A 12,043-nucleotide genomic window follows, 5' to 3' on the forward strand; every position below is an offset into this window, starting at 1 on the left:
ACGCTGTCCAGTTAAACCACCGGAGTAGCCACCAGCCGCCGCCGACTGAACAGTGAGCTGGGTTAGTCCTTTTTTTTTTTGGTTTTTGTTTTTCAATCTCATTTTATCATTATTAGTTGCATTACTTTGTATAGTTGTAGTTTAATTAGAAGATTTTTTAACTTTATTGATTGTTCAATGTTTGTTTTAGGTATTAGATGATTTAGGTATTAGATGATTTAGAATGGCCCAAAACTTCATATAGAGCTTCTAAAAACTCAAAAACCCTAGAAACAAAGCCTCCATTTTTGCAAAGTAGAGACCAAGGAAGTATTTGAGGCACACAAGTATTATCTCTTTACTTTCTATTAATGAATCATAAACTATGTATTAAGTAGATTTTAGTTGAATTTTGAGTAGAATTTTGTTAACAGGAAATGGCGGACAAGGCAGTGACAATTAGAACAAGGAAGTTCATGACCAATCGTCTTCTTGCAAGGAAACAATTCGTAAGTATTAAGAATTAATTGAAATATCTTAAATCTCATATTTGTTGACGTGTTTTTATCTGTGTTTTAATGACATGTCAATATTTTCAGATTATCGATGTCTTGCATCCTGGAAGGGCTAACGTTTCTAAGGTTTGACAAACTATTTCATCTGCCTTGTTGGCTTTATTTTTATTGAGTGCCTTGCAATTTCAGATATTTAGTTGTTGAGAGAAATTATTGAGTATTTCTGTATTAGAATGAAATGAGTTTAGATTAAAATGGAGATTGATTAGTTAGATAGAGACCAAGTGAATGTTGTCTTTAGTTGTGGTTGTTAGAGAAAACTGCTTATCTAGTACAAAGTATAGCTTGTTCCGAGCTAGGTCTCTGCGGTAGGTTAACGGGTGATTTCTTTTCATCTGTCCAAGCCTAGGTAGATAGAGTTATACCCGATAACCTGAGCTTTTGGGGGGTAGGACAAATTGGTGGATAGAGTTACTCAGTACCTATCTTTGGTGAGAGATAGAAGGTACTTTGTGGAATTAGTTGAGTTGTGTGCAAGCTGGCCTTTTTTCCACTATTATCAAAAAAATATAGAGAGAGCGCTAAGCACTTATAGCTCATTTGATTGTTATATGCTTTTGGATTTTATGTCTTACCTGCTTAATGTGTCATTGCAGGCTGAGTTGAAAGAGAAATTGGCAAGTATGTATGCGGTGAAAGATCCCAATGCAATCTTTGTATTTAAGTTCAGGACCCACTTTGGAGGAGGCAAATCTACTGGTTTTGGCTTGATCTATGATTCTGTAGAAAATGCAAAGAAATACGAGCCAAAATACAGGCTGATCAGGGTAAGAACCATTTATGTGTTTTATGTTTTTTTTTTGAAACTGGTAAGGTTTATTTAAGTGTTTCCTGTTAGCATAAAAGTCATTAACTCAAGAATGTTATGTGGTACCAAAATCCCTTTGAAGTTTGATATATGGAAAAAATGATCTCATATCACCAGATGGCTTATAATCTTTTCAAATTGTTTTTGTAGTTTCAGTATCTTATCTTGAGATATCTCTATGGATCCTTAGCATGAAACATGTTGCGATATTGTTTTTCACTTGCACTTTGTGCCGCTTGTTTCTGAAGATTTATTTGTGCTAAGATTTGAGATGAGTGTAAGATGTCCTGCGTCTAATTCGTTTCTACTTGTTTGTTTTTTGTGCGCAAAGCATCTTTTTTTAGAGGAATTTATAGTATAGGATCATTGCATACTATCTGTCAACTTAAGTATCTTAGGAGCCGTTTGGAAATGGTTTGAAACCATGAGATGAAACTATGATTTGAAACCATGTTTGGACATGCAATTTAGATTTCTTAAGTTGTATTTTTTCTTATAGACATAAAAACCCCACAAGTTGTGAAAACTATCAAAATATTCTCAATTTTTATACAATCTTACCAAATGAGCAAGTCATGGTTCATAACAAAATTAATACGCTACTAGACGGCCTTTCTAAAAAATACAACATCAATTCATCAAATTTTAGTTCAATAAAAAAGAAAATTTAACATGAATAGTAATGTAACTACTCTTTAATATAATCCTCCCACATGGTAGACATAAATAAAGGTTGGTAAATGGTTGGTGGGAATAATTGTTAAAAATATATACCAACTTATGGGTCTTTTTTTTACAAAATATAAACTTATGGGTCAAGTTTTATATTTAAATTTTGTGAAATCATGGTTTGAAACCATGAGATGAAATGCATGTTTAAACGTTGATTTCATCTCATGATTTCAAATCGCATGTCCAAACGCCTAACTTAATTCCAGATAAAGTTCATGTTGTAATAATGTAATTTGCTTTGTTCGTCAAAAAAAAATCTTGTAATTTGCTTCAGTAAAATGTGTCGGAAACATCCCTACCTCCCAAGGTAGGGGTAAGGTCTGCGTATACTCTACCCTCCCCGGACCTCACCTTGTGGGATTATACTGGGTATGTTGTTCGTTGCTTCAGTAACATGTGCTTACAAATATTTAAACAATAGACCACGTTCCCTTAGTTGCTTGTGCTAGTTTTGTTGGGAATTTTAATTAAAAAAAGGACTAGTCGGCATTGCAAAACTTGCTTGTGCATTTTTTCTTCATTTTCAGAAGTTTGAGTGTCTTACACAACTTCAATAATGTTATCTTCTGCACTTTTGCTATGGAAAAGTAATTGCAAGCTGTGGGGCTGCATTTCTTTGAGTTATGTCGTAGAAAAGGCTGCATTAGTTTGGGCTCTGCTTGTGTTAATGGCTATTTATACCCTAAAGACACGTGGTTTTGTACCTAATCTCTTCTGCCAGTCCTACCTATCAAAAAAAATCTCTTCATTGAGTCCCATCCTTGCTCATTCAGTAGATTCTGGTTTTGTGTTGCATTTTTCACTATTGCTTTAGAAGTGAGTTTATCTCGTTGAGCTGTTTTAGTATTGTAGCCTACGATGCTAATTTCAAATACTCATCTTAAATAAATTAGATGCTTTATTTTTCATAGTCCATTATGTTGAGTGCACCTTCAGCGTAGAATCAACGTGCCTTATGATTGAATTTGGCTGTAACACTTGCAGAATGGATTAGACACAAAGGTTGAGAAGTCCAGGAAGCAGATGAAGGAGCGGAAAAATAGAGCCAAGAAAGTGCGCGGTGTCAAGAAGGTAATGCTTTTCATTTTGGTCTCTGGAGCTATAACATTGAGATTCTTTTTTCTTTGGATCTTTTATTTTATTCTTGTACTGATGCTCTGTTTGCTTGATTTTTGCAGACTAAGGCAGGAGATGCTAAGAAGAAATGATCTGCTAGTAACAGTTCCTTTAAGCCAAATGCAGAAAATGTTTTGCTCATTATTTATGTTTTTAGTGGACGCTTATGAAGTATCTTTTCGATTTTGGTTGAGTCACGCGACCATTTAGGGAATTAACCTGATTTATCGACTTCATTTTGCTTCTTTTTGTTACTTCGCCCTCTCAATATCTTTAATATACATTTCTCTGGATTTGACATATAAATTCTGTTAGCGGAAACGTAAAAGAAAGAATACAAGATTTAACGTGGTTCGAATTAAAATGATCCTACGTTGTTTAACTTTACGATGTTTAAGTGTTTGAATGTAGTTTTAAGGATATTTAGAAGTACTTTAAATTGAAACTTGAGGTTGAATTTGATTTTAGAATGTGAAGTTTATGTGTAGAAGTACTTTGATGAATTGGACGTGTTGATGAATTGCATTGTTGATTTGGTTGATGAGTGTGATTGGCAGGTGGGTTGCTGTAAAAGCAGCTGAATTCTGAAATTTTTTTTCCAGATTTTTGACCTCATGAGGTCGAATAGTCACCCAGATATTGATAATTTTCGACCTCATGAGGTCGAAATTGTACTTCAAGAATCATAATTTCGACCGCACGTGGTCGAAAATCGGGCACGATTTTGAATTTCGGCCTCATGAGGTCGAAATCGCAACAATATTGCTAAATTTCGACCTCATGCGGTCGAAATTATGAATTTTTTTATTTTTATTTTTTATCATATTTCGACCACAGGAGGTCGAAAATTTTAAATAATATTTGCGTAAAATAATATTTTCGACCACATGCGGTCGAAATTTTTTATTAATATTTAAATAAAAATAACTTTTTCGACCTCATGTGGTCGATTTTTTTTTTTTTTTTTTAATTTAGGTAGAAAACTTATTTCGACCGCGTGTGGTCGAAAAAAATTTCACCCTAACTGTTAGCGACCATGCCTTGCGGTCGAAATTTTGGTCGAAAATTGGCCTTTTTCGACCGCGCGTGGTCGAAAATTTTGGTCGAATTTCACTGTTTTTTTAGTAGTGTCTTATCATAACGATCTTGGATTGTTGAAATGCTTTATATTTGTTTATAATATTATCTTTCGAAATTAAAACTGATGTACCATATTTTCAGTACAAGCAGAGAATCTGGATGGGGTTATATGAAAAAGGCCGAAAATAGTAAAGCCAAATGCCAATTGATACTCTTTCGTCCCACCTTAATTATAGTCTAGGGCATGCAGCTAAATAAATTTTCTTTCGTTATAATTTCTTCAAACCTTTTAAAAATATTTTGAATTGTTATTTATGTTGACTTATCTTGTACTTCATCTATTATTAAATAATTTAGTGATCTGCATTGATTTGAGTTTAGGAACAAAATTTAAATACTTTAAAATTTGTGATTTTAAACATACCATAACATGCATATGTATGGTTATAAATATTTTGAAGTTAATTATTTTTAAATATAGAAATAAATCATATTTTTAAGCGGAATAATATGAAAATATTGTATAATTGAAATGACAAAATCAGAGCAATACATCTCATAAATGAGTTAAAATATAATTTTGTTTTAAAAAACTTGGAAATATACGTCCAAAATCACATCAAAAAGCCATGCTTTAATTTAAAGTGATATTTGAAGAGTCCCCCGGACAAACCTTTTTATAATAGAAAAGAAACTTTAATACTCCCTCCGTTTTAATTTATGTGAACCTATTTGACTGAGCACGATATTTAAGAAAGAGTGAAGACTTTTGAAACTTGTGGTTCAAAATAAGTCTTGAATATTTGTGTGGCTGTAAATCACTTCATAAAAGTGAATTTATTGTCAAATTAGGAAAGAGGACATTTATTTTGGTAAAAATTAAAAAAAAAATAAGTTCACATAAATTGAAACGGATGTACTAGCTTTCTTCAGTATACCTATATGCGTAAAAGCTTTTAGCCTTTTGAAAAAGCTCCTCTCCTGTCTTTTGAGTCTATGCCCCGGAGGTAAAGAAAAATTGAGAACAAAGTGACGAACAGGTGCGTAACACATGGAAATATTCAGACCAAATTCTGAACAAAAGCTAATTAAAAAGAGTTGATTTGATGAGATTACATAATATTTGATAGTTGGTCAGTCATCTTATTCTGAATCCCTTCACATAACAACTTACAGGAGTAGGAGCAGAAGTAGAAAATATAGTACAAGAAAACTACAACTCCATTTGGCTCTTTGAATTTTCTTCAGTTGTCTCTGTCTCTCCTAAATCCAGTTGTAAGTGTAGCTTCTCTCTTTGCATCTTCTTCACTTTCTTGTTTTTAACTTTTTTAGTTAGCTCCACGTTAATGCATGCAAACACCATCTTTTTCTTCCTTAGAGAAGGGATTGTGTGGAGCTTTTTTTTTTATTATTATTTTTTATTTTTTATGTTCAAAGCAAAGAAGAAGTTTTCGTTCATAATTCTTGATCTTTAATTGTTGAACTTTTACTTACAAACTCAGCTATTAGCTTCAATGAATTGGATGCTTGATAAGAAAACTTTATGAGAATCACTTTTAGGTTTAGCATTTATGTACTGATTTTAATAGAACTAAACTTGTTTGGATGATTATTTATTAACCATCTTATCTGATCATTAAAAGCAACAAGGAAAAAGTAGGGCTTGGGGAGGCGGATGAAAAAGAAATAAGAAAACTTTCTGTTCTATCGAAGGATTTTGTAGATTTGTGCACGTAAATGATCCACGTGGGGACATCTGTCGGCCTTTTTGTCATTTGTTTTCCTGGCTTTCCATTTTTTACTCCCTCCGTTTAAGATGGTAGATTTCAGATTTTTAATGTTAATGTTTTATTTCCTCTCTTTCAATTTTCAATTTATGTGATGAAATTTTCTTTTTAATCCGTTCTAAAATGAATGATACATTTTTTTATTTGACAATAATTTAATTTTAAACTCTGAGATGATTTATAACCATACATGGTTTGTTTTAGACCATAAGATTCAAAAGCCTTTCTTTATTCCTTAAACACCGTGTCCAGTTAAATTATATCACATAAATTGAGACAGAGGGGTATTATTTAAAAATAAATTAATTTTAAACTTTTTTTTTATCGGCGGTGAAATGATTTTAGTTATGAAAATATCTACTCTAATCCTTTTAGATCATATGTCTCAAAAAATAATTTCTTTTAAATTTCGTGAATCGTGTTCAATCAAACGCGATTACAGAAATTGAAATGGAGGTTATATTTTTGCTTGGAGGTAACTTATATACGTCACACTTTAAAAGAATTTAATTACACTGTCAAATCATATTTACCTCTTATAGTACATAATTATTTTATTTTCAAAACTATAAATCTATCTATTTATGAATCTTGTCCATAAATATCTTCCGAATGATTTACTAGTTAAATTTGGGGTGAGGCTGACGACCAGTTTGTTTTCCACCTGTTTAAGAAAAAAATTCTTTGATAGAGGTGAATTTTAGAAAGCTTCTTTCTACGTGTTAGTAATTTCAACAAAAAAGACAATCTTTTTATGTAACCCGTGGTTTCACAAAATATATATAATAGTAGTAGCCGTTGTGATTCGATTCGTGTAGACTGAAATCTAATCTCACTAGAAACAGAGGTTTTCTTTAATGGATATTTAGTGAGAAATTTATACTATAAAATATTATTTTCGCACCTCATTCCTATCAAAATTCCAGCTCATTGGAAAAACACATGATGCGAAACAGGTTCCATTAAAACTGTGGGAAACTACCTAATTCTTTCATGTGAAAATACTACTTCTACAATTTCTTTTTCTCACTGATTCAATCAAAATATATGTGGGAAAAGCCACTGAAAATTTTTCAGTGGAAAAATAGTACTGTCTCCACTCAGAACCCAACCAAAAGAGGAATTTACTTCGGTTGCCTATCCATCAACTTTCTTGCTTTCCTTTTTCATTGATGTCGCGGAGAAAAATGTACTTTTGAGCTTGGCTCAATCTAAAAATTAGTCCTATGAGATGAGAATCGTTCAAAATGTAACATATACTAGCATATATAGGAAGTCAGCATTGAAAAATAGAACAATAGAGACGTGTTTGGCCCATGATTTTTGCTTGGATATCATGTGACGATAGTTTTATTTGGAAAAGAATTGTGTGTAAGATTATCTTGGCATACTAATTTGTGGTTATTACATAGGGACTAGAGAGCATTTTACAAATAAAGAACTAAGGAAAGTACTATGTATACTTAATTCGTTATCTATTCAATATGTACATTTAACATATCACTGGAAATCAGTAATTTCAGTGCTCCGTGATCAATAGATTTACTTACTTTCTTTTTGGTTAATTTGTACTCCTGTTTCATTTAGGTGTCGTATTTGGAGAGTCACATGATATTTTCTTTGATTATGACTTTTTAAATATTTTGAATTGTAAACTACTATTGTGACATATAGTAGTTTTTATATAGTTTCTAAATATGTAGATTTTATTTAAAAAAGTTGGAGATTCTATGTTCGAATTCACACCTAGCATTTGTTGGTTTGACCCTCGTATTCCGAATCAAGCCACAGAAATTGAAACGGGAGGGACCATCTACCAAAGTTTAATACGTATAAAATTGATTTGAGGGGAAGATTAGGCTAAAAATATGTAGCACATATATATGCATAGTCTCATAGAATCCTGATTTTGTATCAATAAGCATCAGTACAAATTTCAAATCAATCATGCATTAGTTTCTGTCATCCTTGGAATGATGTCTTATCTCCAACCGCAATCCTAAATTCTCAAATCGTTATCTCAAAAGAGTTGTCCAAACACTTTGGACGTATGAATTGAGAGTATTGAGTCTGCAAAATTTATCGGACTAATTTTATGTACTTTCATTAAATGTTGTTGCAGTGAGAGAAGGCCTTGTAATTGATCACCAAAATGGCAGCTTATGATATTAATGAGAAGCTGTTGAGTAAAGTTCATGTCCAAGAGGGAACTGATAATGAATTGAAGATTAAGGACAAGATATTAAACGAGTGGAAGAAAATGTGGGTGATTGCTGCTCCTGCCATTTTCACTAGATTTTCAACCTTTGGAGTAAATGTCATTAGCCAGGCATTCATTGGTCACATTGGATCTATTGAACTAGCAGCCTTCGCCCTTGTCATCACTGTCCTCCTCAGATTCGGGAATGGCATTCTGGTACTCCATCCCATCCATATTATCCGTCTTTTAAGGTTCTTGCACACTGCTTTAAAGTAACGTTTGATAGCCAGCTTGATTCTGGTGTTAATAGTCAAAAACACACTTGAACTATCACTTTTTCGCGAGTTCTACACCCCAACTATCAGTTGTTCCGTTTTCCTACATGAACTATCACCATCTATGTATTAAAATACACCTAGTTGGGTAGATGGTGATAGTTCAGGTAGGAAAAGGGAACGACTGATAGTTGGGGGTGTGAAACTCACGGAAAAAGTGATAGTTGTGTGTGTTTTTGACCATTATCTCTTAATTATAAGAGAATTTGTCTAGATGAGGTGTTGTTTCTCTAAAACTTCAACGGGAAGATGTATGGTTTACATGAGTAGCTCATTTGTATAAGTAGTTGTGCAGCGATAAACCTTAACTTTCATTCGAGTTAATGTGCAGTTAGGAATGGCAAGTGGACTGGAAACGCTGTGTGGACAGGCCTATGGTGCTAAACAGTATCACATGTTAGGCATATATCTCCAAAAATCATGGATTGTCTTGACTGTAACAGGGACTCTGCTTTTACCAGTCTTTATTTTCACAGCGCCAATTTTAAAAGCATTAGGCCAGGACGAAGCGATTGCTAAAGAGGCCGGGGTCATTTCATTATGGTTAATACCGGTGATTTATGCATTCATTGCATCTTATACATGCCAAATGTTCTTACAAGCGCAGAGTAAGAACATGATCATTACATACTTAGCAGCATGTACTCTTGTGATCCATATCTTCCTATCGTGGCTTTTAACCGTGAAGTTCAAGTTTGGAATGACTGGTGCCATGATATCTACGCTATTGGCATATTGGCTTCCTAATATTGGTCAATTAATATATGTTACTTGTGGAGGATGTAAAGAAACGTGGAAGGGATTTACTTATTTGGCCTTTAAAGATCTATGGCCTGTTATTAAGCTTTCTTTCTCTTCAGGTGCCATGCTCTGGTGAGGCTCACTAAATTGCATACTAGTTGATTCACACTCTTCTTGTTAAATCACAATCTAAATAGAAACTACTGGCTTGCCCAATAGTACGTGGGTATTGGTGCAATATCACTCAAGTTTTCCTCATCCATATCAACTCTTTTTTATGCAATGGATTCCTTTTTGGTCTGGTTATATGCCTAGTCTCAAGCTATATATATATATATAGGTCTGGAAGTTATTACAAAGGGAATATGAACTGAGGTTCATGGCTGTTACATTCTCTGTAGTCTGGTGGTAATAAGCAATTTTTATTTGATGTCCAATTGTCGATGGCCTAGCCTAGGGGTACAGGGTTGTTTAATGTGATGAAAATTTGAATCATTTGAAGTTTTTTTTGCACTGGTCCAAAGCTATTTAGGTCCTAGAAGATATTAGAAAGGGAATATGAAGTAAAGTTGAATACTATTACATTTTCTTTAATCTGGTGGTAATAAACAGTGTTGTTCATAAATCATAAGTAGCTAATGGCGTATCAATTTTTCCTTATTGATATCAACTCTGTTTTACACGATAGATTCCTTTTTAGTCAGGTTTATGCAGCTACTAGAGCTATTTAGGTCCTAGAAGATATTCCAAAGGGAATACAACCTGAGGTTCATCGCTATTAGTTCTCTCTAGTATGGTGGTAATAAACAGTTCTGATTGATGTCCATGGCCTAGCCTAGTTGTTTTATGTGATCAAAATTTTGATTCTTTCGGACTTACTTTTGGCAGCCTTGAACTCTGGTACAACACTATACTGATTCTCCTAACAGGAAACCTGAAAAATGCTATGGTTCAGATTGATGCTCTTTCTATATGGTAATCTTCTTGTATTAATTTCATTAAGACTTTCTTTTACATCAGTCATCTTATTGATCAAGTCTTTACCCCTCTTTTGCAGTCTTAACATCAATGGTTGGGAAATGATGATTTCCCTTGGTTTCTTAGCTGCAGCAGGGTACTATATATAACCACAGTCCTCTTCTTTGAACTTCAGATACTTTTTTTTTTTTAATTATGCAATTCTCATTCACGTTCACAAAACTTTTAGTGTACGAGTATCAAACGAGTTGGGAAGAGGGAGCGCAAAAGCAGCAAGGTTTTCAATCTTGACGATAGTGACAACCTCATTTGTAATTGGCTTCACCCTGTTTCTGTTCTTCCTCTTCTTGCGCGGACGTTTGGCTTATATATTCACTGAAAGTGAAGATGTGGCTGAAGAAGTCGACCACCTATCTCCTCTATTAGCATTTTCTATACTTTTGAACAGTGTTCAACCCGTTCTCTCTGGTAACTTCTTTGATTCATTAACTTAATGAAAATGTAAACATATTTTCCAAGATTTGATGTCACGACCTTAAGATTTCTTGCTACAGGTGTAGCTGTTGGAGCTGGATGGCAGAGCATAGTAGCATATGTTAACATTGGCTGTTACTACTTGGTTGGCATTCCAGTTGGTGTTGTGCTTGGTTATGTTTTCAAACTGCAAGTTAAAGTAAGCTGTTCATTTTTCCATTTTTTTATGATGGCAGATTTCTCATTTTTATACAGTATTTTTTTCCGTTTTGGCTGAGGGTTATTTTTTGTAGGGTGTTTGGATTGGAATGTTGTTTGGTATACTGGCGCAAACTACTGTACTACTTGTGATCACTCTGAAAACTGATTGGGACAAGCAGGTATTTCTTCATTTTAATATGTGCAGTACTTGACTCTACTATCGAATAATATGTTACTACATTACAATTTAATTTGAACACGCTGATAGTGTAAAGAATTTTTACACTATTTAACCTGTTATAACAAGCTATTTATCATTTTAATCTAGATTACCGATTAATGCTATTATTTAACGCTAACTACAAATTTTGTAATTACTACTTTTTACATTTTCATCACATAGAATTTAAACTCATAAGTCAAACTATTTTTCATTCAACAAAGTGTTTCTTGCAGGTATTAATTGCTCAGCAGAGAGTGAAGAAGTTTTATGTAGAAGCTGAACCTAATGCTGATTCACAAACTGCATGAAGTTGAGATTAATACGTATTTGCTGCCATATCATTTTATATTGCCTTTATTCATACAAATTGATAATTGGACCAGCGGTTCATTGTATTGCTATCTCCTCCTCTTTCTTTCTTCAAGTTAAAGAATAAATTGTAGAATTGAAAAGAAAAGAAGAATTAAAGTGGCTTGTCATAGAAACCTATTGTCCAAACTTCATTCAGTCCAATCAAAACATGGTTAGCAACATGTTGGGAATCATAAAATATCCAACAACGGTGCAGTAATAAATCGATGTTTAGCTTTCAACCATATTCATGAGCTTGGATACACTTGCAAAATAGATATGCACCGTGTTTGAACATTATTACAAAAGTGCATAAACCGAGATAATAGTGACAACCGTTGGACTAAATTGGGCCAAAGATACACTTTATATGGTGTGATGTTATCCGTATGACCATCACATGACACCTGACCTTTTCCATGCTACGGTGATGAGATGGAGGCTTAGCTCACTACTTTGTCTG

At 33.5% G+C, this 12,043-nt stretch overlaps 2 protein-coding genes across 5 annotated transcripts; both read left to right on the plus strand.

Annotated features, from left to right (window-relative positions):
• The first annotated feature begins 221 nt into the window (after positions 1-221).
• Positions 222-3,455, plus strand: LOC132051484 (small ribosomal subunit protein eS24z-like). Of its 2 annotated transcripts, XM_059442569.1 has the most exons (6): positions 222-326; positions 414-488; positions 579-620; positions 1,151-1,321; positions 3,079-3,165; positions 3,273-3,455. In XM_059442569.1, the coding sequence occupies exons 2-6, from the start codon at positions 417-419 to the stop codon at positions 3,300-3,302; spliced, it is 402 nt and encodes a 133-aa protein (XP_059298552.1). In that variant the 5' UTR covers positions 222-326; positions 414-416; the 3' UTR covers positions 3,303-3,455. The 2 variants fall into 2 exon arrangements, with proteins under 2 accessions (XP_059298552.1, XP_059298553.1); XM_059442570.1 differs by lacking the exon at positions 222-326 and having other exon boundaries at positions 333-488.
• A 1,842-nt stretch (positions 3,456-5,297) lies between these two features.
• On the plus strand, positions 5,298-11,822 carry LOC132051485 (protein DETOXIFICATION 21-like). 3 transcript variants are annotated; one of them, XM_059442571.1, is made up of 10 exons: positions 5,298-5,330; positions 5,467-5,565; positions 8,200-8,493; positions 8,944-9,485; positions 10,242-10,328; positions 10,411-10,467; positions 10,561-10,799; positions 10,886-11,004; positions 11,099-11,185; positions 11,463-11,822. In XM_059442571.1, the coding sequence occupies exons 3-10, from the start codon at positions 8,230-8,232 to the stop codon at positions 11,535-11,537; spliced, it is 1,470 nt and encodes a 489-aa protein (XP_059298554.1). In that variant the 5' UTR covers positions 5,298-5,330; positions 5,467-5,565; positions 8,200-8,229; the 3' UTR covers positions 11,538-11,822. The 3 variants fall into 3 exon arrangements, with proteins under 3 accessions (XP_059298554.1, XP_059298555.1, XP_059298556.1); XM_059442572.1 differs by lacking the exon at positions 5,298-5,330 and having other exon boundaries at positions 5,455-5,565; XM_059442573.1 differs by lacking the exons at positions 5,298-5,330; positions 5,467-5,565 and adding an exon at positions 6,469-6,552.
• Positions 11,823-12,043: the final 221 nt, after the last annotated feature.

Source organism: Lycium ferocissimum, chromosome 4 (genome assembly GCF_029784015.1).
Source record: "Lycium ferocissimum isolate CSIRO_LF1 chromosome 4, AGI_CSIRO_Lferr_CH_V1, whole genome shotgun sequence".
Classification (NCBI taxonomy): Eukaryota; Viridiplantae; Streptophyta; class Magnoliopsida; order Solanales; family Solanaceae; genus Lycium; species Lycium ferocissimum.